Genomic DNA, 25543 nt, shown 5'->3' with positions numbered 1-25543 from the left:
GAGGGACGTGGTTTAGTGGGAGCTATTGGTAATAGGTGAACGGTTGGACTGGATGATCTTTGAGGTCTTTTCCAATCTTGGTGATTCTATGATTCTATGATTCTAAGGCTGCCACACTGGTTGACAGCAGAACCACTCTGAGCCTCAGCCAGGTTCTCACTGCGATTTTCATGGTCCCAGAAAATGGGAATGAGCTGTGATTCCCTCCAGGCCTGAAGGGATGGTGCCTCAGGTTTAATTAAATCAGATCTTGCACTGCTCTGATGAAGAAAGAAGAATAGGAAGCACGAATGCAGCTCCAACCCCACCTGGGACACCAGCAGACCCTCAGCAGCAGGGATGGGTCCCTATTTCGAAGCACAGACAAACTGCCAGGATTTCTGAACTCCTGCTTGGGTGAAACTCTTTTCAGAAGAATGTAGATGTCAAAGAGCTTCAGCGAAGCAAACAGAACAAGAAGGATCCAGCCAACTTTGCCTGTTTTCCATGCAGCGAATGGCACAAACCAAATGCCAGCCTGCAGCTGTGAGCCAGCAGCTCTGCAGCGTTTTGTGTAGAGGTGAGATTAGGATCTGTCCCAGAACGCTGATCTGAACTGCTTCTAAAGGTCAAGACTGCATTCACACTCCTTCTTTTAACAATTATTTACGTTAAGAACAATATTGTACTGTGTACAGAAACAATGCAGCTGGTAACACCAACACCAAGGCCACCAACAAATGTGATAAACCAGAAGGTCTTTAGGTTAGAGATGTCCTTCAAGCCACATCTTCTTGCCTACACCCAGAACACAATGTTCACATATCAGTTTTAAGTCTCCCAGACCTGTCACAACACACAAACTTTGATTCTAGGTGGAGAAGTGCATACACAAAAGGTCAAGTCATTAAATTCAACACAAAAGCAGCTAGAAACTTGCATCCATAATTTAAATTGCCTTTGGCACGCAAATCTCACGAGCTGGCTATACCCCAGACATATCCCATTTTAGGGAAAAAAAATCTTCTAAAAAGTGGTGATGCACTGAACAGGATGCCCTGGGAGGAGGGGCAGTCACCTTCCTTGGAGGTGCTCCAGAAACATGGAGACATGGCACGTGGGGACGTGGTTTAATGACTGTAGTGGGTTTGTGTTTGGACCTGATGATATCAGAGGTCTCTTCCAACCTTATTTACAACTCTGTGTGAACTCCATCAAAAGCTGGCTGTGACAATTTATCTTATCTGAATTGTTTCTTATTAACCGAGGAGATCATAGAACCATAGAACGGTTGGGTTGGAAAGGTCCTTCAAGATCACAGAATGGTTGAGTTGAAAGGGACCCCAATGCCCCCCAGCCCAACCCCTGCTATGGGCTGGGTGCCCCCCAGCTCAGGCTGCCCAGGCTCCCATCCACAGCCTTGGGCACCTCCAAGATGGGGCACCCACAGCTCTGGGCACCGCCTCAGGGGAAAGAATATCCCCTACATCAGACCTCCACCTCCCCCTCTTTAAGCTTAAAGCCATTCCCCGGTGTCCTATCACACTCTGCCCGCATACAAAGTCGCTCTCCTCCTGTTTGCAATCTCCCTTCAAGCCCTGGAAGGTCGCAACAAGGGCTCCCTGCAGCTGACTCAACATCTCTTCGTCCACCAAAGGGTTAAGTGCGTTTAATTGTGCACATAAGACTATTGCAATTAAACCCGTGGCGTGGCAAATCTACTTGAAATCGCTGCAGGCTCCCTGCGCCCGTCACTGCATCCAAGTGCCCCACGGGGTCAGGAACGGCCTCGGCATCACGTTGAGGAACACAGCACCGAGCAAGAAAAGCTCGGTCAGATACCCATCTGTTCAGACCTGTTATTTGAGGCAGACCTTGCTCTGAAGCACGATCCAAAAGCAGCCAGACAGCAGCGCTTGTTGCAACACGAATGGAGGCCAATGTCATTTTTGGTGCAGAGTTCAGACGTGCGTCATTCCGCTCCGAGAAATAAAGCAGCTCTGTTCTAAACTGCTCCAAAAAAATTAACTCTTCAACCCAAATGTTATTTCCCCAGCCTCTCCAGTTCTATTTAAGAGCATCATTGTCTCTTTTTAAGGGATTTCACAAAAAATGAAAATTAAAAGGAATACCAAAAGATGACTCTTCTCCAGTCTTCAAACTGGGAGATGACAAATTTATCACAGGGCACGGGATGAAGAGATCACCCCCACCATATTTCAGTCCATCAAGCACACAATTAAAAGCTGTTTTCTGCTAATCAGCGCTTTCTCAAACGTTCAGCAGAGAATGAGGCTGGTATCCAAGATCACAACTGCAGCAGTCGGGCCATAAAAACAGCAAAAGACACAACGCAAAGTCTGGGAGCGCTGCCTTTGAGACAAGAGTTACTGAAGCCAATGGGCGTAGCATTACCCGTAATGACTCTTTTTTTTTTTTTTTTTTTTTTTTTTTTTTTGCAACAGGGCATTAAAAACTGAAATGGATTTCAGAAATACACACTGTCGCTTTCAATTCAGACCAGGCATCAAATCCAGACTATACTTGGAACAGGCTAATGATAACGAGCACATTTCACTCACTCCGTGAAGCAAAGATTAAAATGTCTTTTTTCTTTCCAAGCATCAGAAATCCTAAACCAACTGATTTTGATGGCAGAGAGCAGTGCTGAAATCTGCAGCAGGCAATGGGGCTTCCCCATGCAGAATTGAACAAGAGTGAGAAAAAAACCTTATGCTTGAGTCTCCTGGAAGAACTGGATATAGGCCACATGGAGAAGTACACCATTTACCTACAGCTACCTCATGGCACCCTACAGTTCCCTTGTTGTGACCTACAGCCACCTCATGGTGGTCTACAACGTATTCATAACAGCCTACAATCACCTTGTGGTGACCTACAACCATCTCACAGTGACCTACAGCCTCTTCACAGCAGCCTGCAACCTTCCCATGGTGACCTACAATCTCTTCATAGCAGCCTACAGTCACCTCATGATCGTGTAGAGCCTCTTCACAGCAGCCTACAACAATCCCACGGTGACCTACAGCCATCTCACTGTGACCTACCTATTCAAAGCAGCCTACAACCACCTCACGGTGACCTACTGCACCATGAGCTTTCCATCCCAGGCTCAGCCTCCAAAATACGTTTCTGTCCAACACCACCAGGAGAACTGCGAAGTCTCATGAGCAGATTTCAAAGTTAATGAATAAGCACATAATTCCTAAAGCCATTCAGCCATGCTTGCCGATAACGATCTCACTGTGCTGTGCTTTCAGCTCAATTATCCTTTTGAAGATTCTCTTTGTTGTCACATTAAAAAAAAAAAAAAAAAGTTGTTAAAAATATTAAACTGCTTGATAGCAAAGGGTAAGCTTCATTGCTAAGGCATGGGAATACACAAAGCAGTGACTGCAGCTTTCTGGTCTGCATGCAGAGCAAATGCATCCCATTTATTGCAGACACAACGTGTTCCCTGACCTTGAAGGACCCTTCCAACCCAACCATTCCATGACCTTGAAGAACCCTTCCAACCCAACCATTCCATGACCTTGAAGGACCCTTCCAACCCAACCACTCAGTGACCCTGAAGGACCCTTCCAACCCAACCATTCCATGACCTTGAAGGACTTCCAATCCAACCATTATGTGACCTTGAAGGGCCCTTTCAGTGATCTTTAAGGACCCTTCCAACCCAACCATTTTGTGGTTCTGTGACCCTGAAGGACCCTTTCAACCCAACCATTCCATGATTCTCTCCTTCACGGACAAAACCAATGGATGGCTGAAGTGGAAATACAGCACAGCAGCACAGGAAGGTCCCATGGATCTATGAGCTTGAACAAGCTCCCTTACACAATCCAAAAAGCATCCATAGCCCCACAGACTTCCAACTCCATCCCTGCAGCTCAGCAGAGCTTAAGATCTGAACTCCATCACTCCCAGCATCACTGTCTCAGCCAAAGGAGAGCCCCAAGGGGTGGCTCTTGTAATACACCACGGCGAGTGCACACCTCACACCTCCAGAAACCTGGAAATCCCACAAAGCACAGACTGTGAGCAGCAACACATCAAGTGTAAGTGAGTCATTCACACCCTGGGCACAAATCTCACAGCATTTATCACAGTGGCAGCGTGCCTGCCAATAACGGGGGCTGGATTTCTCTAAACGTCTGTCAGGTTTGTTTGCAGCTCCTTCCCAAGGAAACACATCCTGCCTTTTGCACCACGGGGTTGCACAGAGTGGGGCCTGTAGGATTACAGAGCCACAGAACAGTTGGGTTGGAAGGGATTTTAAAGATGGCAGAACCACAGAATGGCTTGGTTTTGGGTTTCAGCAGTTCTTTGACACTGATGAGAAAAATCCAACGCTTGAAGCCTTCCAGCACCACCCCTTTAAGGCTCATGAACCATCCCCTGAATTACACAGCTGTGGTTTCCCAGAACAGTTCATGTGAAGAATAACTCTGCAGTTAAATAACTGAAATAGCTAAAACCTAACACTATCCACTTCTGCATTATCACAGCACACAGCCCTTACGTGGAAGCAAAGGAGTTCCAGGAAGGGGAGAAAAAAGAAATGGATGTTTGTTTTTCTCAGTTGTGTACCTCCCTGATCCGCTCTGCAGATGGAGGTGGGTGACGACCTGAATGCATTTTACGTGGGGATAAAAAACAAAAGGAGGGGATTGGTGAGATGGATGAGGGAGCAAAATCCTCGCAGTGGTAATTGAGGCCCTGCCCCAATGCATTGTGATGTGCTAGGAGGTGACTGCTAGGCAGCTTGGCTCTCGGCACGCGTCCCCTCCTTCTGCTTGTCTCTGAAGCACGTTCTGTGCTTTCCCTCTGTCCAGGGTTTCTCAAAAGCTGAATAAAGAGAAGGAAACGTAAGGGCTCGGGGGCTGCACGTGCATTAAGATGCTCAAAGATCAGCCAAGGATGGCTGTGCCTAAGGGAAAGGAGAGCAGCAAAAGCCATGTGAAAAGGAATAGCACTAAAAGCTGATTTTCACTCAGAACTCTTTCCTGATTCTGACAATTCAGAAATGGATTTGCCCAAGAGGCAGCACCATCCTCACGGAAGGGAATGGGTTTTTATTTGTTTTCCATGACAACATGGGGAAGTGCCAAGGATCTGCATCAGGAATGGCACTAAATCAACCTCAAGGAAGAAGTGAGGATGTGGCAGCATCTATCTCAACCCAACACCAAGACCAACACGCCACTCTCCCCCTACTCCTGTAAGGAGAAAAAAAATGATTTCTACTCCAGACTGCCATAAAAACAAACGAACAAACAACCAGAGAAATCACCAAAAGAGCAGTTCATTTGATCCTAATGATGGTGCCATGACACCTGTCACATCCTGGAGGAAGACAGAGGACAAATTACTCAAAGATGGTTTGAAGGCACTTGCACCTGTCTGGGGGATCCTAAATTCTGCTTGGCACAGCTCTGCGGTTATGCATGCCTATCTGGGGGAAGGCTGTCTCCCTACTGTACAATATTTCAGTTACAACACTGAACGGACATCCTTTCAGAAGCATAGAATGGTTGGATTGGATGGGTCCTTCAAGATCATAGAATCCCAGTATGGTTGGGTTGGATGGGTCCTTCAGGAACACAGAATCCCAGTATGGTTGGGTTGGAAGGGTCCTTCAAGATCACGGAATCCCAGCACAGTTGAGTGGAAAGGGACCCCAAAGCCCCCCAGCCCCACTCCTTTCATGGGCTGGGTCCCCCCCCACCAGCTCATGCCACCCAGACCCCATCCATGGCCATGGGCAGCTACACAGATGGAGCACTCACACTGCTCTGGCAACTTCTCTTTTACCAGCACCACAATTAGTGACTTGCTGTTCCTTCAAACTAACGATAAAAGGCAGGAAGCACAGAACAAACAAATCCTGAGGAGAAAAAGCAGTTCAGAATCCCCATGGGATGAGAAGCTCAGTGTTCTGCCTCAGCTCTGCCCAGGCTTGGCAGCTGTCTGCACCCACTCAGCATTGCTACTGGGTGATTTGAGGTAGAAAACCCCCAAATCTCACCCCTAAACCATGTGATGAATCAGCCTGAGTGCTGCTGCCACAGCTCCAGTCCTTCCCCATGCAAGGTCTTAGTAGGCACAGTGGGGATGGGTTGGTGTGTGGACTCGACGACCAACCAACCTTTATGACTCCGTGGATGTAAGGTCCCAAATACAGCTTGTCACCTCCCATGGGAGCAGCTGCTCCTGGCACTTTGCAATCCCCATGCCAGCAGCTAACATTTCCCCACAGAAACGTGAGGCAACAAGAATGTGATGGGGAAGCCACATCATGAGGAACATCGGCTCAAAATGCTTTGCATGTTCAGACAGCCCAGTGACTCATTTGTGGTCATTTTGTGCTGCATCTGCTGCGGAGAAACCAGAAAACGTTTCAGTTGATTTATATTAAGAATAAGAAGTCAAGGAAAAACGAGATGCCAAGCACTGAAAGAGCTTGCTGTTGATCAGATCCCCTCTCTCAGCCTTCTCTCCTCTATGTGCACAGCCCCGGGGCTCTCAGCCTGTCCCCACCAGGAAGTGCTCCAGGCCTTCATCATCTCTGCACTCTTTGCTGGGCTCTCCCAGCAGTTCCCAGTCTGCCTGGAACTGGGGAGCCCAGCACTGAGCCCTGCTGGCCATGCTCTATGCAGTGCACCCCCGGGTCCCATTGGCCCTCCTGGCCACCAGGACACACTGCTAGCTCACGGTCAGCCTTGGGTCAACCTATTGGCTACCATAGGTTGCCAATGAGTTGGGTTGAAATAAAGCACTGGGAGAATTATCCAGTGCATTACTGGTTCATCTCTATCTAGTGGTTGCAAGAAGTCTTCAAACAGTGCAGAGGAAACATTCACCAGCCTCAGATCTGCAGAGAAGAGAGAAGTGATATCGCCTCACTGGATAAGAGGAAGGCACTGACAGCCAAAGCCATTTGTCCAAGGTCATCTCTGTATCACAAGACAGCCAAGCAAACCCTCTTCCTCCTCCCCTACTTCTCTGTTTCTCAAAGTCTCCTCCTATGTAGAGGTCAGTGGGGGGGGGGGGGGGAGGAGTATCATCACACTACATCCCTTCTTAATTTTATTTCTTTCCCCTCTTTCTCCTCAGCCACATTGTCAGGGCTCAAGGACAAGCCATGGAACGCATCAAGAGAAATTCCTGACCAGGTCTCCCAGCGGGTCCCTTCCACTGGGACATCCCATGGTTCTAAGATTCTACAGAGCATTAAACAAGAAAGTGAGCCACGTTCACCACCTCAAACCCTCTGCCTCCACACTCCAGACTGGAATATTCTGGGAAGAACCCTTGTGCTGCTTCAGTACACGAGGGCTGCAAGGAATGCAACAAGAGGAACCTGATTTTAATGACAATGGTTGCCAGGGTTACCTTAATTCCATCGCAGCTCCAACAATCTCCCAACTCGAACTCCACACCACTAATCAGGAGCCTTGCATAACATTAGTGTTGAATAACCCAATTTAAACTGAGTGAAAGGCCTGGATTGTTGCAGGGGTTGTTGACGCAAAAAGAAAGGGAAGAAAAAAAAAGCAAAACACAAACCTGTTTTGTTCTGGGAAGCGCTTCTCCTGTGTCTGTCACCCTCATCTTTCCTGAAGCTTTGGGTGAGCCAAAGCCAGAGCAGAGCCGAAATGAAATGCATTGCTTTGTTAGGACAAACATGGTTCCCTGTAATTCCTTCTGAAGGAAAACAAAGCACAGCGACATGCCTTCAGCTCTCTGCATTGGGTTCTTCAGCACAAAACCCCATTTTCTACAACACCTTCTGATCAGCAAAGCTGTGCAGTGAGAGCTGCAGTCCATCACCTGCAAATCACCTTCAGGTAGCATCAGGTAGGAGAAGTGAAGGAGCATTTCCACGCCGATAGCCCACACTTGGCTGGGGTGAGGCAGGAACCGCTCTGGCAAGGAGACATAGAGTTCCCCTCCCACAACTCTTGTATTGAAGTCGAATTTGTTCTGCTTGTATTGTGCTCATCTGTGCATTACTGGAATGCATTACGAAGCCAGACAGCAAAATCAGGGAGCACGGTGCTCTTCCCACTGTTCTGTTGCTTGGTTATTCTCCAGAGTTTTTCCCACCAGCTACAACCCTCTCTCATTGCAGGAGGGCTGAGGGGGTAACAAATGAGAAATAATGAGAAATAGATCATGGCAGTGCTGATAAGAAAAAGAAGAAATAGCTGATGTTACCACAGAGCTTCTGTATGCTGTTAGTGCTTTGTTAATTGAATGCTGGGAATCCTTAATTTCTGACCAACTACAGAAAAATCACTTAGCTTGGATAGGTAAAGGCATGATGACTTGCAATGTGTGATCCCAATGTAGGAAAAGGAATCTGTTTGGCAGGATGGAAGATGTGGGCTACTGAAATCACAGAATGGCTGGGTTGGAAGGGACCTTAAAGATAGGGACCTTAAAGATAGGGACCTTAAAGATAGGGACCTTAAAGATAGGGACCTTAAAGATAGGGACCTTAAAGATAGGGACCTTAAAGATAGGACAGCCATAGGATGGTTGGGCTGGAAGGGTCTTGAAAAAAATCACTGAATTATGGAATGGCAACTGCTCCTCTCATGCTGCCCTGACACAGTTTGGGAATACCAATCAAAAACATCATAAAACCATGACATATCCTCACCCCAGCACCTCTACAACACACAGCTGCCTAAGAAGCAAAGGGTGCACACAATCGTTCCTATTTATATCACATTTTTCATCGCTGGAATCCAAAACACACTTCTCAGCATGCTGAAAGCACACAGAGCACCAATACCTCATGCATCGGAATGAAATACTCAGGAGCTTTACTTTAAACAGGAGTTCCTGGAAAACAAAAGGGGTTTTCTTGTTGACTCTGGAATCTCAGATGTCAGCAGCAGAAGCACTGGTGCTGGGTCCCTCTTGCTGAGAGGGCACAAAGCGCACAGAGAAAGGCATAACCAGGGACTGCTCTCCTCTCCTTTCATGGGATCCAGCAGGAGTCCTGCTGAACCCTGAGGTATCCCAGGAAAAAGGTCGCTGCTTCATTTCAGAACAGAAAGCCCAAACCTGTTGGCAAGCACCTTAATTTTGGCATGCCACGAGCCAAGACGAAGCAGAGTTACCTTGCAACAGCAGCAACACACGTCTTCCTCAGGGTGTGCTTCCAGGCTTATCTCTGCTTATCTCACACTATTCCAATGCTCTGTTTGCAAAACGCTGTTTGTCCCAGGCAGGGAAAGAGCACAGTGTCACCAGGTCAGCAGCAGAGTCCCTGCAAATGTCACCACGTCACGGAGCCACGTGCTGCCCCGAGCTGCTCTCCGTTTCACTCACTACACCCCTGCCCATTTCTACAGCAATAAAAAGGATTTCCGTGTGTGTACAGACTCCACTCATGCACTTTTTCCAAAAACAATATAATAAAGGATGCCAAAAGCTCTCTTTGTACTGCAGGAAAGTTCTTAGTTGGGGGAAAAAGCAGGATAGCAACCTGACAGCGTGGATTTTTGCAAAATAAGTAATGCAACTTCTGAGCATTCCTTATGCACTGCGTTTCCTAAGCATCCTCGTTTTCCTCCCCAGAACACACCCAGGAACAAAATTGTTTTCTGAAGGTGTCCAGCGCACAGCAGAAGCACTGCAGCAATTCAGTGCTTCAAGGCTGTCAGCAGAAGGGGTCAGTTGAGAAATGCTCTCAAATACAGCTATGTATTTCTAATTTTTGACCTCATGCTTTTTGTGCTCCCTGCAGAATCACCGCCTCACATTCCTCAGCCTCATTTTCCTGCTCGCTGCCTTCTCCCATTTCAGTGCATGGGTTGACCTGGCAGCCCACGCAGATTTCTACTGGATTCAGCTAACAGAATAGGAGAAAAAAGAAGGAATTAACTCAATTACGGCTGAAAGTGAAGCGTTTCAGTGGGATTATCACTAAGCAAAACAGATATTTCCATGCCCTGCACCACTGTAACTCCATACAGCCTTTGGAGTGACTTTCTTCCTTCAGTCACGTTATTCCCAGCACTGCCCGCAACTTCCATCCCTGTTACTCAACCAAAATTCGGGTTCTGGCTCCTTCCAGGCACCCACAAGCACAGCATCTCCTGAACTCAGACTCCACCAGGAGATGGGCCCAGGGGGGTTGTGTGCAATAAAAGCACATGGCCCCCAGCAATGAGATTTAACGAAGCAGCGTTCATCCAGCCGTGCTCATTAGGAGAATGCAGCCTCCGGGGAACACTCAAAGGTCTGGCAGAAGTGGAAGAACTTGGAAAGCAGAGAGCAGCGCTCAAGGAATACAGAATGGAGTACAGGACTCCCACAAAATCCCTCCACTCCATCACACAGAATTCACACATATTTATGAGGTATGTTCCAAAAGTATCACAGAAACACAGCGTGGAATGGTTGGGTTGAAAGGGACATTAGAGATCATAGAGACATAGAATGGTTGGGTTGGAAGGATCATAAGGATCATAGAGCCATGGAAGGTTGGGTTAGAAGGGTCCTTAAAGATCACAGAGCCATGGAAGGTTGGGTTGGAAAGGTCCTTGAGGATCATAGAGCCATGGGATGGTTGGGTTGGAAGGGTCCTTAAGGATCCAAGAGCCACAGAACAGATGGGTTAGAAGGGTCCTTAAAGATCACAGAGCCATAGAATGGTTGAGTTGGAAGGGTCCTTAAAGACCATAGAGCCATGGTAGGTTGGGATAGAAGGATCATAAAGATCACAGAATGATGGAAGAGCCCACGCTAACAACTGGCTGAGAGTTGGGCAGAGAGGAACCTGATGATCTCCAACAGGGGTGAGTGCAGAGTCCTACACCTGGGAAGGAACACACCAGGACAGTCAGGGGCTGAGATGCTGGAAAGAAGCTCTCCAGAGAAGGACTTGGTGGCCTTGAGCCAATAGTGTGTCCTGTGGCCACAAAGACCAACGGAGTCTCCTTCTCTGAAAATATTCAAAACCCACCTGGACACCTTCCCTCCCACAGAGAACCTGCTTTATCAGGGGTTGGATTGGAGAATTTCCAGAGGTCCCTTCCAACCACTACAGTCCTGGGATTCTGCAACAGCACAGCTACCAGCTCCACCGCTTTTGGACTCCTCGACTTGGGACGCAATAAGAGATCACACAAAACACAGCGACTGCTCACCTGGCAAACTCAATGAGCAAGCATGCTATCACCCAACCACAGTGCAAGCACAAACTCGGGCCAGCAAGCAACCAACGTGACTCAGGGCCCTGACTCACACCTGCAGGTGTAAGTTCAGCCGTGGCTGTTACTCACCTAAAAGCTCAGCCTGCAGCATGAGCGGAGAACGACGGCCCCAAACACAGCTTTGGTCTGGACTGGTTCTGTTCTCCTTACGTGCTGCTATGAAATTTTAAGTCAGTTTGCTTAACAGCACAGAGGGAAAAACAGGTACAGGAATGAAATGAGGGAGAAAGGCTTTGGCAGCCTTGGAGAGAGTTGCTGATTGCCTCTCTAAAGCCACCGGGTCTTCTGTTCTGTGTTTATCTGTTTTTCAAAGCATTTGGGAGAACTTCTCCTGTTTCCACAAAGTAGAACGCGTGGAACTATTTTAGCACTAATTATGAGCAAACTTCAGAAAAGGATGTGGGAAATTGAGTAATTCTGAAGATGTCCATACATCAGTGAATGTCTGAAAGCAAATGCAATGAGATTTGGCAAAATTTGATGCAAGATCCCAGTGTTTCTGGGTCAGCAGATGGGAAAATAGTCTAGAAAAGCCAGACTCATGTTTTGTGTGTGAAGTAATCCGGCTGTGGAGCCCAATGAGTGAGCACTACTGGGATTAACATACTAAATGGGCATCCCAGTGGACAGCAGGGCTTGGGACAAGACAGAACCTTCCAACCCAACCTTTCTATGATCTTCAAGGACTCTTCCAACCCAACCGTTCTACAGTTCTATGATCTTCAAGGACTCTTCCAACCCAACAGTTCTACAGTTCTATGATCTTCAAGGACTCTTCCAACCCAACCGTTCTACAGTTCTATGATCTTCAAGGACTCTTCCAACCCAACCATTCTACAGTCCTAAAGGACCTTTCCAATCCAACCATTGTTTGGTTCTACAACCTTTCCAACCCAACCAAACCATCCTATGGTTCTGTGATCTTGAAGGATCCTTCCAACCCAACCATTCCATAGTCCTATGACCTTTAAAGTCCCTCCCAACCCCAACCACTCTTATTTTTATGATGAGCGACCTCCCCTTCCACGTGACAGCATTGAGACGCACTGAGTTGAACGCAGAAGGGCAAAATCCTGCCGATCAGGACCTGCTGCAGCAATCACCATGACACAAACTTGCTCCCTATCCTGGCACAGCTGAAGATCTAACGAGATAAAAGTTCACCAATCCACATTCTAACGAGATAAGCCACTAATTACCCTGTCCAAAGGGTGTAAGGAGAACACAGTGAGTCTGAACGGACACAGAGACAGCTCACATAGGTGTAGGTATGGAGACACATACGTGCAAACAACATATGCACCTACAGGCTGCACACACAGCAGTACAGCCGGACACGTGCCTCGCACAGCCACACACCACATCACCCCTCCCATATTACCTGCTCCTGTACCCAGGGCGTTTCCATGTCCCCAAGATAACGGTGGAGACGGGAAGCCAACCTGATGGGCACACCTACAGGGCAGTGTTCCCACCAAGGCTCACCTCATGTCCCCAAGCACAAGCATAGATGCAGGTAGAGGGGAAGGAAGGGCACCAAGCACTGCCAAGCTATCTGTTTGGGGGGGGACGGTCTGGGGGGAAGGGGGTTAAGAACCATAACATTGTCCACCTGGGGGAATGATCCTGTCAGCAAGCATCACCACTGTGCCAAATTGAGGGGGGTTACCCAGTGCCCCCAACACACAGTCCTTCTTTTGTGGGGGGTCTCCCCTGCCCTCTCAGCTTCAGTTACAGGAGATTCAACCCCAGTACCCAAGAACCATAACCATGAAGGGAGGACAAGCCTCTGCCTTCAGTTACCAGATTGGCTTCACTTTGGGGTTTCACCCCGCATCCCCAAACACAAGGACAGTTCCACTTTTTTGGGGGGAGGGTCACTCCCTGTTCCTCAGCCTCAGTTTGTGGGGGTCACTGCCTTTCCCAAGCACAGCCACAATGCCTATCTGGGGGAGGGGAGGAATCCCACATCCACAAATACCACCTATTTCGGGAGGGGAGGGAAGGAGGGGGGGGAGGAGGAAATAACCCCAAGCATCTCCACAGCTCCAGTTTGGGAGGGCACAACCCAGGTCCCCAAACACAGGGACAGCCCCACGATCCCACCCCCTCTTCCCCCCCCATACCTTCTTAACGGTGCGCGGCGCTTCGCTAACGGTGCCGTCGGGGCTGACGAGCGCTTCGGCCGCCGCTCCGCCGTCCGCTGCCGCCGCCGCCGCCGCCCCCCCTACGCCGACCCCCCCATCGCGATGCCGGTGCTGCGGGTGGTGGGGATCGCTTCGCTTCATGGCCGAGGCCTGAGGCACCTTCACCGCACCCGGCGGTGGCCTCTCGGCCGCCGTGACCGCTTCCCTCTCCGTTCCGGAACACGGAACCCCCGGAGAGGGATGAGGAACGGTCGTCGCTTCGCAGCCCTTCTCCATGGGACCGCTCAGCTCCTTCAGCTCCACCGCGGGGGCCGCCACCTGCACCGACATCGCCGCCGCCGTCCGCCGCCTCCGCCTCCCTCAGAGCTTCGGGGCCCGCCCCGCCGCGGGGCGCGCTGGGAGTCGTAGTCCTCCCGCCCCCTCCCCGCCCGACCAATGGGGGCGGGAGAACTACGACTCCCAGCGTCCACCGCGCCGCCTGGCCGCCGCCATGCTCTCGAAGGGAACTACAGCTCCCAGCAGCCTCCGCGCGGCGCCGCACCGCCCTCGTGCCCGCCCCCTTCGCGCGGGGGATGCTGGGAGGTGTAGTGCGGCGGTGTCGGGGCGCGGAATGGCCGCGGCGATGGACAGGAGCAGAAGTGTTAGGGAGCGTCCCAAGAGGGGATGCGGAGATGGGGAACAGCACTCATACGTAGGGTTGTCCCAACTGGACGCGATCCGTGCATGTCCCTTCCCTCGGGATATTCATCTCTATCTCTGCTTGCCAGCGAAGGGAGATGTCACGGATTAATCTCCGCGCCGCGTTAATTGGGCGCTGCTCCGTCGCGTCGGGGCGTCAACCCGCGCTCGCCCGCTGAGCAAACGGGCCGTGCCGCAGCTCTCCGGCGATACGATGCGATGTCAGCGCCAGCGGAGCGCTGCCGGAGGTGTTATCTCGGAAAACAGCCGCTATCAGACAGGGAGGGAGCGGCTGATGAAATGCGGAGGGCACTGGGGTGGAGCAGTTCCGTCCAAATTTAAGAGAGAAGCCGGATTTCGGGACAACCAAGCACTCCCCGGGCACGGCGGAGCGTGGAGAGCTGCGCTCCATCCGTGGATGTGGGTCCGTGCCTCCAGGACCCCCCGACGAGCGGCTTTGGAGACGTCCAGATCCACAGTGCCATCTGCTGGCAAAGGGTTCCCCCTTCTCCCCCCCCCCGACTCCCCACAACAGTCCTCAGTACCACAAGAACTCCTCCAAGCATCCCAAAATATCCCCAGGGCGCCAGCGTGCCATTGGATTCCAAAGCGACTCCCATCACTGCTTCTGGTTCTCCACAAAAGCCTTCTCCATTTTCACCCCGATTTGCGCAGGGGCAGCGCTGAGGAGCTCCCATGGAAGCCAACCCCGACCCCGAGCACTTTTAGGAGCTTCGTCGGTGTTTCCCCACCCTCAATTCCCCCCCACAGAACCCAGAGCAGCCGCCAGCAATGGAAACTTGGCAAATTTAATACTGATACAGGAGGGTTTCTGCTTTACGCAGCAAAAATCAACCCGTGGAGGTCGCCGGGGGGGGTAGGGAGAAAGCCGTGAGCCTACCGGGATTTAATAAACACTCAAAAGACATTTACAGGGCTAAGGGGGAGATACAAAGCACCAGCAAGGACAGGTGTCCTCCTACGTCAGGGCTCGGATATAATTTGTTCCTTTTTCTTTAAAAAAAGTTTTAAAAAAAAAAAAAAAAAAGCTTTACTCGGGGGGTTGGTGCACCCAGACGGCAAAGGGGATCTGGAAGGCACTTTGGGATCCCTGCAGCAGAGCCTGAAAAATGGGGATGATGCTGCACCCCGTGCAGGGCCGCCACGTCTCGGTGTATTACAAAGAATACAAAAATATTGTTTAAAAACCCTATTGGCACCGTAAAAGTGTTGGGAAGCTCTACGTACCATCTAGCTGTGGGGCGGCAGAGCAGTCCATGTGTGGGGATCGAAATCAACACCTTAACCTGTCTACCACCATTGGGGTGTGAGGGAGCGTCCCCCTCACCCCTAAATCCTGGCAGCGCCTTCGAGGGGTGCCGCTCCACCAGTTTCTCTTCTCCCATCCTCAAATCCCGCTGGTGGATCGGGATGAGCATCAAATCCATCCGGACAACGCTGGGCCTGACCCCGGTGTTGGTTGGGCTCCAGCATTCCCTTGGGGCTACTTGGATGCCGTTGGGCTCCGCTGTCCCCAGCATCGTGCAGGGCTCAGAAATCTGAGTCGGCATCCAGCAGCTCCGCGTTCACCAGGTTGGTCCGGGAGTGGATGGGAGCCAAGCCGGCGCGTCTGCCCCGAGTCCTCGTCACCCCACTGCCACTAGGAAGGGGCTCAGGGGGCCATCGAGGGCCCCCGTTGTGCTGCCGGTGCCCGACACTGGGGCCGGGGCTCTCCTCATCCTCTGGGGAGCCACTCTCAGGGCAGAAGGGATTGGTGATGAGGTGGGGGATGTGGGCTCGGCGCCGGCCATCCCACAGCCCCCCAGCACCGTTGGGGAGCCCCGGGAGGACTGCGGGGATGAAGGTGTCCCCTCTGCACCGGGGGATGGCCACCAAGCAGGGCTGCTGGGGCAGCCGGGGCAGGCGAGGCACAGAGCTGGGGGCCAGGGGGGCCACAGAGAGCCCGGCACGGCGCTCAGGGCACACCTCCTCCTTTTTCTTCTTCCTCCGCTTCTTCTTACGGCTGCGCTTCTGCAGCTCTGGAGAGACATCGGCTTCCACCACCCAGAGGTTGCTCCGCTCCTCCGGTGGCACTGTGGGACATAGGGATGGTAAGAGTGACCACAGCTCAGCCCACAGAGTCCCAGAATCATAAGGGCTGGAAGGGACCTCTGGAGATCGTCCAGTCCAACCCATCACGTTCCCTAGGGCAGGCAGCCCTCTCCTGGACTCTCTCTAGCAATTCCCTGTCTGCCACAAACTGGGGAGCCCAGAACTGGACCCAGTGCTCCAGCTGTGGTCTCCCCAGGGCAGAGCAGAGTCCTTCTTGGACACTGCTGACTCATGGTCAACCATTGGTCAACTGCTTGACAACCACTGGCCAACCTGTGGTCAACTGTTGGTCAACCACTGGTCAACCTGTCATCATTTACTGGCCAACCTGTTGTCAACTGCTGGTTATCTACTGGTCAACCACTGATTCAACCATGACCCCTAGGTCCTCCTCAGAGCTCCTTTCCAGCAGCTCAGCCCCCAGTCTGTAGTGATGTGTTCCTCAACTGGTGCAGGACCCTACACCTGCACTCAGTGAACCTCATCAGGCTCCTCTCCACCCAACTCTTCCCCATTCACGTTCCCAGGGACTTGCCAGGTGTTGCCACCGGTGTAACAGAGACGTCCTGGGGCAGGATAGCCCCTCTCCTGGCCACCATCTTGGTGACATGCTGAGCCCACGCGGAGGACACATCAGCTGATGGCTCATTGATGTCAAACGCCAAACCAGCTGCCAAGACAAAGGAGAAGATCCATCAAAAAGGTGGGGGAGAAATCCACCCTGAAGGTGGGGAGAAAGAGGGAAATCCATCTCAAAGGTGGGGACAACAGGGAGAAGCGGTTCCATCCCTCCCCATCACCATGCATACCCACAGGACCGTCGTGCGAGACGGTGTGCATACTGAAGGACAGCTCCCGGCCTGGGTCACGCAGCAGCTCCTTACGCTTGGAGAAGGCTTTGGCAATCATCTTGCTCTTCTTGATCCTCTTGGGCTGGTCGTCGCTCTGTCCTGTCAGCCTGGGGACAAGGTGGGGACATGTGGTGGCCCATGGCATAGGGTACGCGCAGCCACAGCCCTGGGGACTGTCCCTGTTTGGAAGGGGTGCACCAAGGGCTGGAGACTGTACCTGATGGGTGTCCTGTGGGGGTGGAGCTGTCCTACAACCACAACACACCACCCCATTCCCCATCCTGCTGTGACCCCACAATTTGTTGACTCAATGGACAAAAGTCAGGGGGCAATCTCCAGCATCTCAAGATGTTGGATGTCATCCCAATATCTGAAGATGTTGGACAGGGCATAGAGCAGTGGTGACACATAATGGGACATTGTCCTGCAACCAGGACATACTTTGTGGGACATGCCACCCCATAACCTATCCTCAAAACCTACTGCGACCCCACAGGTCATTGACCCGATGGCCAAAAGACTAAAGATGACCTCCAGCATCTCCAGAAGTTGGATGGGGCGTGGAGTTGTGCTGACATCCCCACAGGAAGCTGGATGGGGCACAGAGCTGGGGTGATATCCCCATGGGACACTGGGTGTCAGCTGGAGTGACATCCCAGGATCCCACCTGCACCAGGTGCGCTTCCAGATGAGCAGGGTGGCCTTTGTCCAGACCCAGGTGCTCATGGAGATTCCAGTGCCAAACATGGCAAAGAGGTTGATCTTCTCCACCAGCAGGCTTGGACGGTTCTTGATCTCACACTCTGGGATGGGTTTGTTGGTCTGCGTGGCGATGGTCACGTTGGCCTCGCACCTGTGTAGACAGACATGAGTAAAGGGGACACCCAGCACTCTCAGCAGGGGATGCGGTCCCCTCTTGGGGGACACAGAGTTCAAAACAAGTCACTTAACGCATCCCCTGCTCACTGTCCCTGTTCCACTCACAGGACATATTCCCGAAAGCTTCGTTCCCACTCTGCCTGGTTGAAGAAGTCGTAGAAGTGGCAGCCAAAAGTGATGAAGACGAAGCCAAAGGCCAAGAACCCGAAGATGCCTGAAAGAGAAGTTGGACATTCCTGGCTGAGTCAAGCTCCAGTGATCAACAACATCAGCAACACAGCTTTGCCTCTTGGTGCCAAGATGTCAGACAGAGATGCCTGCATCCAAGGGACAAACACCCCCATTCCCACCCCAACTCCCACAGAAGTGGTGCTCCTGGGGCTGCTCTCACCCAGACGCAGCATGGTCTCGTTGATCTTGCTGGCAGCCTTCTCGCTCAGCAGCCCAGGGTGGTTGCTCTTGATGGAGAAGAGCGTCATAACCCCTGTGGTGTGGGGACACAATGGTCAGGGTTGAGGATACCTGCAGTGCCTCCATCCCCACAGTGCACCCACACCTACCCCGGATGAGGAAATAGCCGCCGACGATGAGGACGAGCCCGATGGGTGCCAGGACGAAGCCGGCGCGGTAGCGATAGTTCTTGTAACCCACAAAGCAGATACCGCTGACAGAGTCACCATCCACCTGGTGATTGGGGATGTCATCTGGCTGCGCCCACCTGAGCAAGCAGGGATCAGGGGGGGAAGATGGGTTTGCAGCCCCGTTACCTGTGCCACAGCCAGGATGGCCACGGTGAGCACAAAAGGGATGGACCAGGTGATGAGGTGGAAGTAGGAGGTCTTGCCCAGCAGCGGCTGGTAGGTGGTGCCCAGCGCCTTGAAGGACGTGTGCCAGGCGTAGGTCAGCATGACAAACCAGATTACGCCCGACATCAGCGAGTAGTAGACGATGACAAAAATGATGACGCAGGAGAGCGTCTCGTTGGAGCTATGGGGAGCAAGACAGGGGTGCCATTGGCCACTGGGAGGGGATACGGGGGCCCTCCTGTCCTACAAGTGGAGCATCCCCATGTTCCAAGAGCCCTGCAGTTCCCCCGAGCACAGAGGACTTTACTTGCTTCTGGGGATGCCTCTTGCTTTGAAGCCCCAAGAACTCTCCCTGTTCCTGGAAACATTTCTTGCCCTGGAGCCTTCAGGACCCTCCTGCAGACACCTCTAGTCCCATTGGTGGAAGAACCTTCCTAGCTCCTGAGAACACCTCCAGCCCCAAAACCCCAAGGCCTCTCCTGGGGACATCTCTGACCCAGAGACTCCAAGAACCACCTTAGATCCTGGGGACAACTCTTGTCCCCAAGCCCCAAAAATGTCCCTTGGTCCTGGGGACATCTCTTGCCCTGGAACCCCAAGAACCCCCTTAGGCCCAGGGGAAACCTCTTGATCTAAAACCCTAAGAACCCTCCCAAGGACACCACCTGGGTAGGGGATGATGGTGACACATACGTGGGCTCCCCCAGCCTCATGGTGCCGTCGGCACGGCACACGATCTCATCTCGGGCGCCATCCATGAACTGCGCCAGCCAGCCAATGCTGCCCACAAAGAAGCAGGCGTTGACGTAGAAGAGGATGACGGCGGGGTAGCGGTTGGAGTTCCTCCAGTCGGCAACAAAGGTGGCCTAAAGTAGGACAGGGACGTTGGTGACCGCTCTCCTTTTGGAGCCAGCCATGTGTGGTGTCTCCCAGCAGCACGGCTCACCAGGGTGAAGAAGGTGCAGAAGATGGTGACAGAGCTGAAGGCGGCGATGTAGACGTGCATCTCACGGTGCTCCGTCTCGGTGAACAGAGGGTTCTGGCACTGGATTCCGCAGCCCTCCACATCCTCATACCAGCTCTTGGGGTTGTCTGTGCGCACCAGCGGCGCCTCGCACTGCCCTGAGCTGTTGAACTTGATGTTCTGCACCTCGTTCTGCAGGGAGAGGGGAAGTCAGGGGGAGGGAAGGGGGAAGGGAAGGAGATGAGGAGGGGAGAGGAGAGGGATGGAGAAAAGAGGAGGGAGAAGGAGAGGGGAGGGAGGAGGAGGAAAGAGGGGGAGGAAAGAGTGAGGAAGAAGTAGAGAAGGAGAAGGAAGAAAAGATTGAGTAGGTAGAGATAAGAAAAAGGAAAAGAAGGAAAGAGAGGAAGGAGAGAGCAGTAGGAAAAGGAGGAAATGGAAAAAGAGAGGCAAGGGGAAGAGGGATATGAAGAAGGGGAGAAAGGGTTGGAAAAAGAGAGAAGAAAGAGGAGAAAAGGAAACAAATAAGGAGGAAGAAGTGAAAGAGAGACAGGAGAAAGGGAAGAAGAGGAAAAAAAAGAAGAGGAGGAGGAAGAGGAGAAGGTGGCACTCCAAAGACAAACCACCAGGATGAACAGTGGTCTCATGGTAAGGTTGGGGACAGCCAGATACTACCCACTCTTGGGGATGCAAAGGGGTGGCAGCAGGATGCTGGCACCCACCATGTCCCCACCACGTCCCCAGGTGTGCCCTGTGTCCCCAGTATGTCCCCAAAGCGTCTCCATACCGGGCAGCCCTCAGGGAAGCGGTCAGGAGTGCACTTGAGGAAGTCGGGCCAGCCACGCTCGCGCTCCACAATGGTGCAGGGTGCACGTGTGGCCTGGCACAGGGTCTGACTGGGCAGCTCCACCTGCCCATCCTCACACTTGGGCATGTAGACGGCGCACAGCAGCGGCTGGATCACGTCCCAGCAGCGTGGTGCATTGCGCAGGCCTGGGGAAATGGTGTGGATATGAGGCATCCATGGGTGCCGTGCCTGTTCCTGTGACCCTGCAGTGCTCCCCTATATTGCTGCCCTATATTGCACCCAGCCCTCCATCACCTCTGCCATCACCTCCCATACCCACCCACACCCCCACCATCACCCACCACTCACATATCTCCCATTCTCACTGCACTCTCCTTTATGCCCCCCTCCTTCCTCACATCCCCACACCCCTCTGTTTGCTCCATTCTGCCTCTAAGCAACAGCTCACTGCACTATTACCCCCTATTGGACTGCAGAGCAGTTTCCTGTGCTATCACCCTCAAACCTCCTCCCTACTCCTCTTCTCCTTCAGCCTGGAGAAGAGGAGGCTCAGGGGAGACCTCATTGCTCTCTATAACTTCCTGAAGGGAGATTGTAGTGAGCTGGGGGTTGGCCTCTTATCTCGTGTCATTAGTGATAGGACCAGAGGGAATGGTTTCAAGCTACGGCAGGGGAGATTCAAGCTGGACATTAGGAAGTATTATTTTTCAGAAAGGGTGGTCAGGCACTGGAATGGACTGCCCAGGGAGGTGGTGGAGTCGCCGACCCTGGGGGTGTTCAAGGAAAGACTGGATGTTGTGTTGAGGGACATGGTTTAGTGGGAGCTATTGGTAATAGGTGAACGGTTGGACTGGATGATCTTTGAGGTCTTTTCCAACCTTGGTGATTCTACGATTCTATGATTCTATACCTCAAACCCCCTACTACTCTCCCCTCCCTCCCCAATTGCTTCCACAGTGCCCTCCATAACCCTCCATACTCCATATTACTCCCCTCCATAACCTCCCCTCTCACACCCCATCACCTCCTATTACACCATACCTACCATACCCCCATACCAATCACCTCCATCTCCCTCTATTATCCCCTTATATCCCCCATTATCCCATAATGACCACAGCAACAGCTTCCTGTACTATCACTCCCCTTCCTTATACCCCCATGCCCTCCTTACACTCTTATACCCCTCTATTACCCCTATACTCCCACATATAACCCCATACTTCCCATTACCAGCCCAAGTTCCCCATTACCCCATACATATTACCCCCCACACCCCTCTAATATCCCCACACCCCCTCTTTGTATCCTTATACTCCCCATTACCCCCACACTTCCCTTTCTGCCTCCATAGCCCTCTCCACAACCCCTACACCCATTACACTCCCCTATTACCCCTTTAACACTCATAACACCCCTTTTATCACTGTACCCCCCATTACTGCCACAGCCCCTTACACCTCCAGACCCCCCACCCTTCATTACACCCATACCTTACCATTAAATCCAAACTTCCCTTATACCCCCATACACCTCCATTGCCTCCGCATCCCCCACATCCATCCATTACCCGGTTATTCCTCATAGGTCTCATTATTCCCATATCCCTGTACTGTTCCCATACTCCCCCTTATCCCATACCTCCTCTCATCCTCCATACTGCTCTATTACCCCATAGCCCCCCCATTACCTCCATAGACTCCTTTATGCCTGCATACCCCCTGCACCCCCCATCACTCTCACAGACCACTCTTATATCCCAAACCCCTCTAGTAGCCTCATATCCCCCTCAATACCCCTACAGCCCCTAATACCTCCATGCCCCCCATAACCCACCCCACTACCCCATATCCAGCCAAAGCAGCAGCTTGCTGTGCTGTGTCCCCCAATACCCCACAGCCCCCCATTACCCCATTATCCCATACCCCACACTGGATCAGAGCAGCAGCTTGCCATGCTATGACACACATTACCCAAAGCCCCTCATCACACCACAGCCCTCCATTACCCCAATAGCCACATCACTCCGTTACTCCTTACTGGACCAGTTTGCCATGTTGTGACTCCATGTTACCCACAGCCCCCCATCACCCCATAGCCCCCCATCACCCATTACTCCCTATAGCCTTGTACTGGACCACAGCAGCAGCTCACCATGCTGTGATCCCCCAGTATCTCTCACCATCCCATTATCCCCCACCACTCCACCAACCCCCTAGCCCCATACCAGACCACAGCAGCTGTGGCCAAGCAGTGACCCTGTTACCTCCATCATCCCATCACCTCACTACCCCCCATCACCCCATTACCTCCACCACTCCATCACCCTCACCACTCCATTACCCCCATCATTCCCTACCACCTCATCACTCCCACCACCCCATTACCCCCCACCAGCCCATTACCCCCATCACCTCATTATCCCCCATCATCCCCATCACCTCCACCACTCCATCACCTCCATCGCCCCATTTCGCCCATTACCTCCACCTCCCCATCACCCCACCATCCCATTACCCTCAACACCCCGTCACACCCCACCACCCCATCACCTCCATCACCCCCATCACCTCTACCACTTCATCACCCTCATTACCCCCCACCACCCCATTACCTCCCATCATCACTACCACCCCATAATCTCCCCATCACCCCATTACTTTCACCACCCCCATCAACCCATTACCTCCACCACTCCATTGTCCCATTACCCCCCAGTCATCCCTATCACCTCCATCACCCCATCACCCCCCACTGCCCCATTACCCCTCACCATCTCATCACCCCATTACCCCCATCACCCCCCATCACCCCATTATCCTACACCACCCCATTAACTCCACCACTCCATTGTTCCATACCCCCCAATCATCCCCATCACCTCCACCACCCCACTACTCCCATCACCCCATTACCCTCCATCATCCCCATCACACCCACTACACCATTAACTCCACCACTCCATCATCCCATTACCCCCCAATCATCCCCATCACCCCCCCACCCCATCAGCCCCCCACCCCATCACCTCCACCACCCCATTACCCTCATCACTCTATTACTTTCACCACCCCAATCACCACCACTACCCCATTACCCCCCATCATCCCATAACCTCCAACCACCCCATTGCCTCCCATACCCCCCACCACCCCATCAGCCCTCCACACCCCCCGCCCCCCCCTCCCCTTACCGGACCACAGCAGCAGCTTTCCGTGCGCCTCCTCCTGCGATCCCGAGTCTGCAGCCAGCAGCGTGGATGTGTGCGCGTAGGGCAGCGCGGAGCCCAGGCAAGAGCCGAAGCGCAGCCGCTCGCAGGCCGCGGGCCGCCGGCAGCGCTCGGGAGGAGCGGCAGAAGCGTTGAGCGGCGCCGCGGGGCAGCGGCGGGGACCGAGCGCCAGGCCCAGCGCCAGCGCCCACAGCCAGCACGGGCCGCCCCCGCCCCACGGCCCGCACGGAGCCCCCGAGCCCGGCGGAGCGGCCCCGGGGCCCGCCATGGCCCGGCCTGTGGCGGGGGGGGGGGGGGGGAGTTGGGGTGGGACGGGGCGGGAAGGGAAGGGAGGAGAGAGGCGGGAGAGGGAGGGAGAAGGGGAGTTGGGGAGGAGGGAAAGTTTTGTGAGAGAAAAGTTGGGGTTGGAGGAGGGAAGTTCGGTGTGGGAGGGGAAAAAAAAGTGGATTTTGTGAGGGGGAGAAGTTCTGTTCGTGTGGGGAAAGTGGGTTTTGTGAGGGGAAAGTTGGGTTTGGGAGGAAAAAAGTTTTGTTCATGAAGGAAAAGTGTGTTTTGTGAGGGAGAAAGTTGGTTTTGTGAGACCAAATTGGGCTTGGGGGGAGAAAAGTGAGTTTTGTGAGGGGAAAAAGTGGGTTTTGTGAGGGGGAAAGTGGGTTTGAGAGGGGGAAAAGTGAATTTTGTGAGGGGAAAGTGGGGTTTGGGAAGGGAGAAAGTGGATTTTGTGAGGGGAAAGTGGGGTTTCGGAGGAGAGATGTGGATTTTGTAAGGGGAAGGTTTGGCTTGGAAGGGAGAAAGTGGGTTTTCTAAGGGAGAAAGGGGGTTTTTTAGGGGAAAGTTGGGGTTTGTGAGAGAGAAACTGGGTTTTGTGAGGGAAACATCAGATTTTGAGGAGAGAAAGAGATACAGGGAGGAAAGGGGTTTTGTGAGGGGAAAGTTGGGGTTTGTGAGGAAAAAGTTGAGTTATGGGAGGGGAAAGTGGGTTTTATAAGCAGAAAGTTGGCCTTGTGAGGGAAATGATGGATTTTGAGGAGAAAAAATGAGATTTAAGGAGGAAAACTTTTTTTTTCAGGGGAAAGTGGGGTTTGTGAGGGAAAAGGTGAGTTTTAGGGAGGGAAAAGTCAGGTTTTGGAGAGAAAAAAAGATATTTGGAGAGGAAAAGTTGGGTTTTGTGAGGGAAAGATTGGGTTTTGTGAAGGAAAAGTTGTGTTTTGTGAAGGAAAAGTGAATTTTGGGGAAGGGAACTTGGTTTTGTGAGGAGGAAAAGTGAGTTTTGTGAGGGAAAAGTGAGAGAAAAGTTGGGGTTGTAAGGAAAAAGCAGGTTAAGAGTGGGTTTGTGAAGGAAAAAGGGGTTTTGCAAGGAGGAAAAGTGAAATTTAGGGATGGACAACTGAGTTTTTGGGACGGAAAAGTTCGTTTCTGAGGAGAAAAAGTGAATTTTGGGGGGAAGAGGTGCTTTTCTGAGGAAAAAAGTTGGTATTTTGAAGAGAAAAATATAGTTTCAGGGAGAGAAAGCTGCTTTTTTGGCAATGAAAGGGGGTTTTTGAGGAAAAAATAGATGGGAGGAAGAAAAATTGTGGGTTTTTGAGGGGAAAAAATTTGGGGAGGGAAAGTTGCTTTTTTTTTTTAAGGAAAAATCTTGTTTTGTGAGGTGAGAAAGTTTGGTTGAGGAAAATTAGTTTCGGGGGAAGGAAAGTTGTTTTTGAGGGGAAAAAGAAGTGGTTTTAGGGAGGGAAAGTCATTTTTTGAAGGAAAAAAAGGTTGATTTTAGGGGGAAAATAATTAGTTTGGGGAAGGAAAGTGTTTATTTTGGGGAAAAAACATTTTTATACGGAAAAGGG

General features: G+C 52.1%; 2 protein-coding genes across 2 annotated transcripts in view; both read right to left on the bottom strand.

Annotated features, from left to right (window-relative positions):
* AHCYL2 (adenosylhomocysteinase like 2) overlaps positions 1–13767 on the bottom strand; it is a 43193-nt gene extending 29426 nt beyond the window's left edge. Inside the window, exon 1 of the mRNA XM_085241769.1 lies at positions 13361–13767. Within this exon, the coding sequence (XP_085097895.1) occupies positions 13361–13711 (351 nt within the window). The 5' untranslated portion in view covers positions 13712–13767. The remainder of the gene's footprint in view (positions 1–13360) is intronic.
* A 1085-nt stretch (positions 13768–14852) lies between these two features.
* SMO (smoothened, frizzled class receptor) lies at positions 14853–24017 on the bottom strand. The gene is made up of 12 exons (XM_085241574.1): positions 23670–24017; positions 20456–20661; positions 19654–19863; positions 19401–19573; positions 18669–18888; positions 18462–18585; positions 18293–18385; positions 18007–18115; positions 17690–17875; positions 16981–17129; positions 16707–16841; positions 14853–16152 (listed from the first exon to the last, which is right to left on the bottom strand). Exons 1-12 carry the CDS (start codon positions 23971–23973, stop codon positions 15611–15613), a joined length of 2451 nt encoding a protein of 816 aa, XP_085097700.1. The 5' UTR covers positions 23974–24017; the 3' UTR covers positions 14853–15610.
* Between the last annotated feature and the right edge of the window lie 1526 nt (positions 24018–25543).

The sequence above is a fragment of the Meleagris gallopavo genome, chromosome 1 (genome assembly GCF_905368555.1).
Source record: "Meleagris gallopavo chromosome 1, MGAL_WU_HG_1.1, whole genome shotgun sequence".
Classification (NCBI taxonomy): Eukaryota; Metazoa; Chordata; class Aves; order Galliformes; family Phasianidae; genus Meleagris; species Meleagris gallopavo.
Note: the sequence above shows the minus strand (reverse complement) of the source record. Positions and strands in the feature narration are given on the sequence as shown.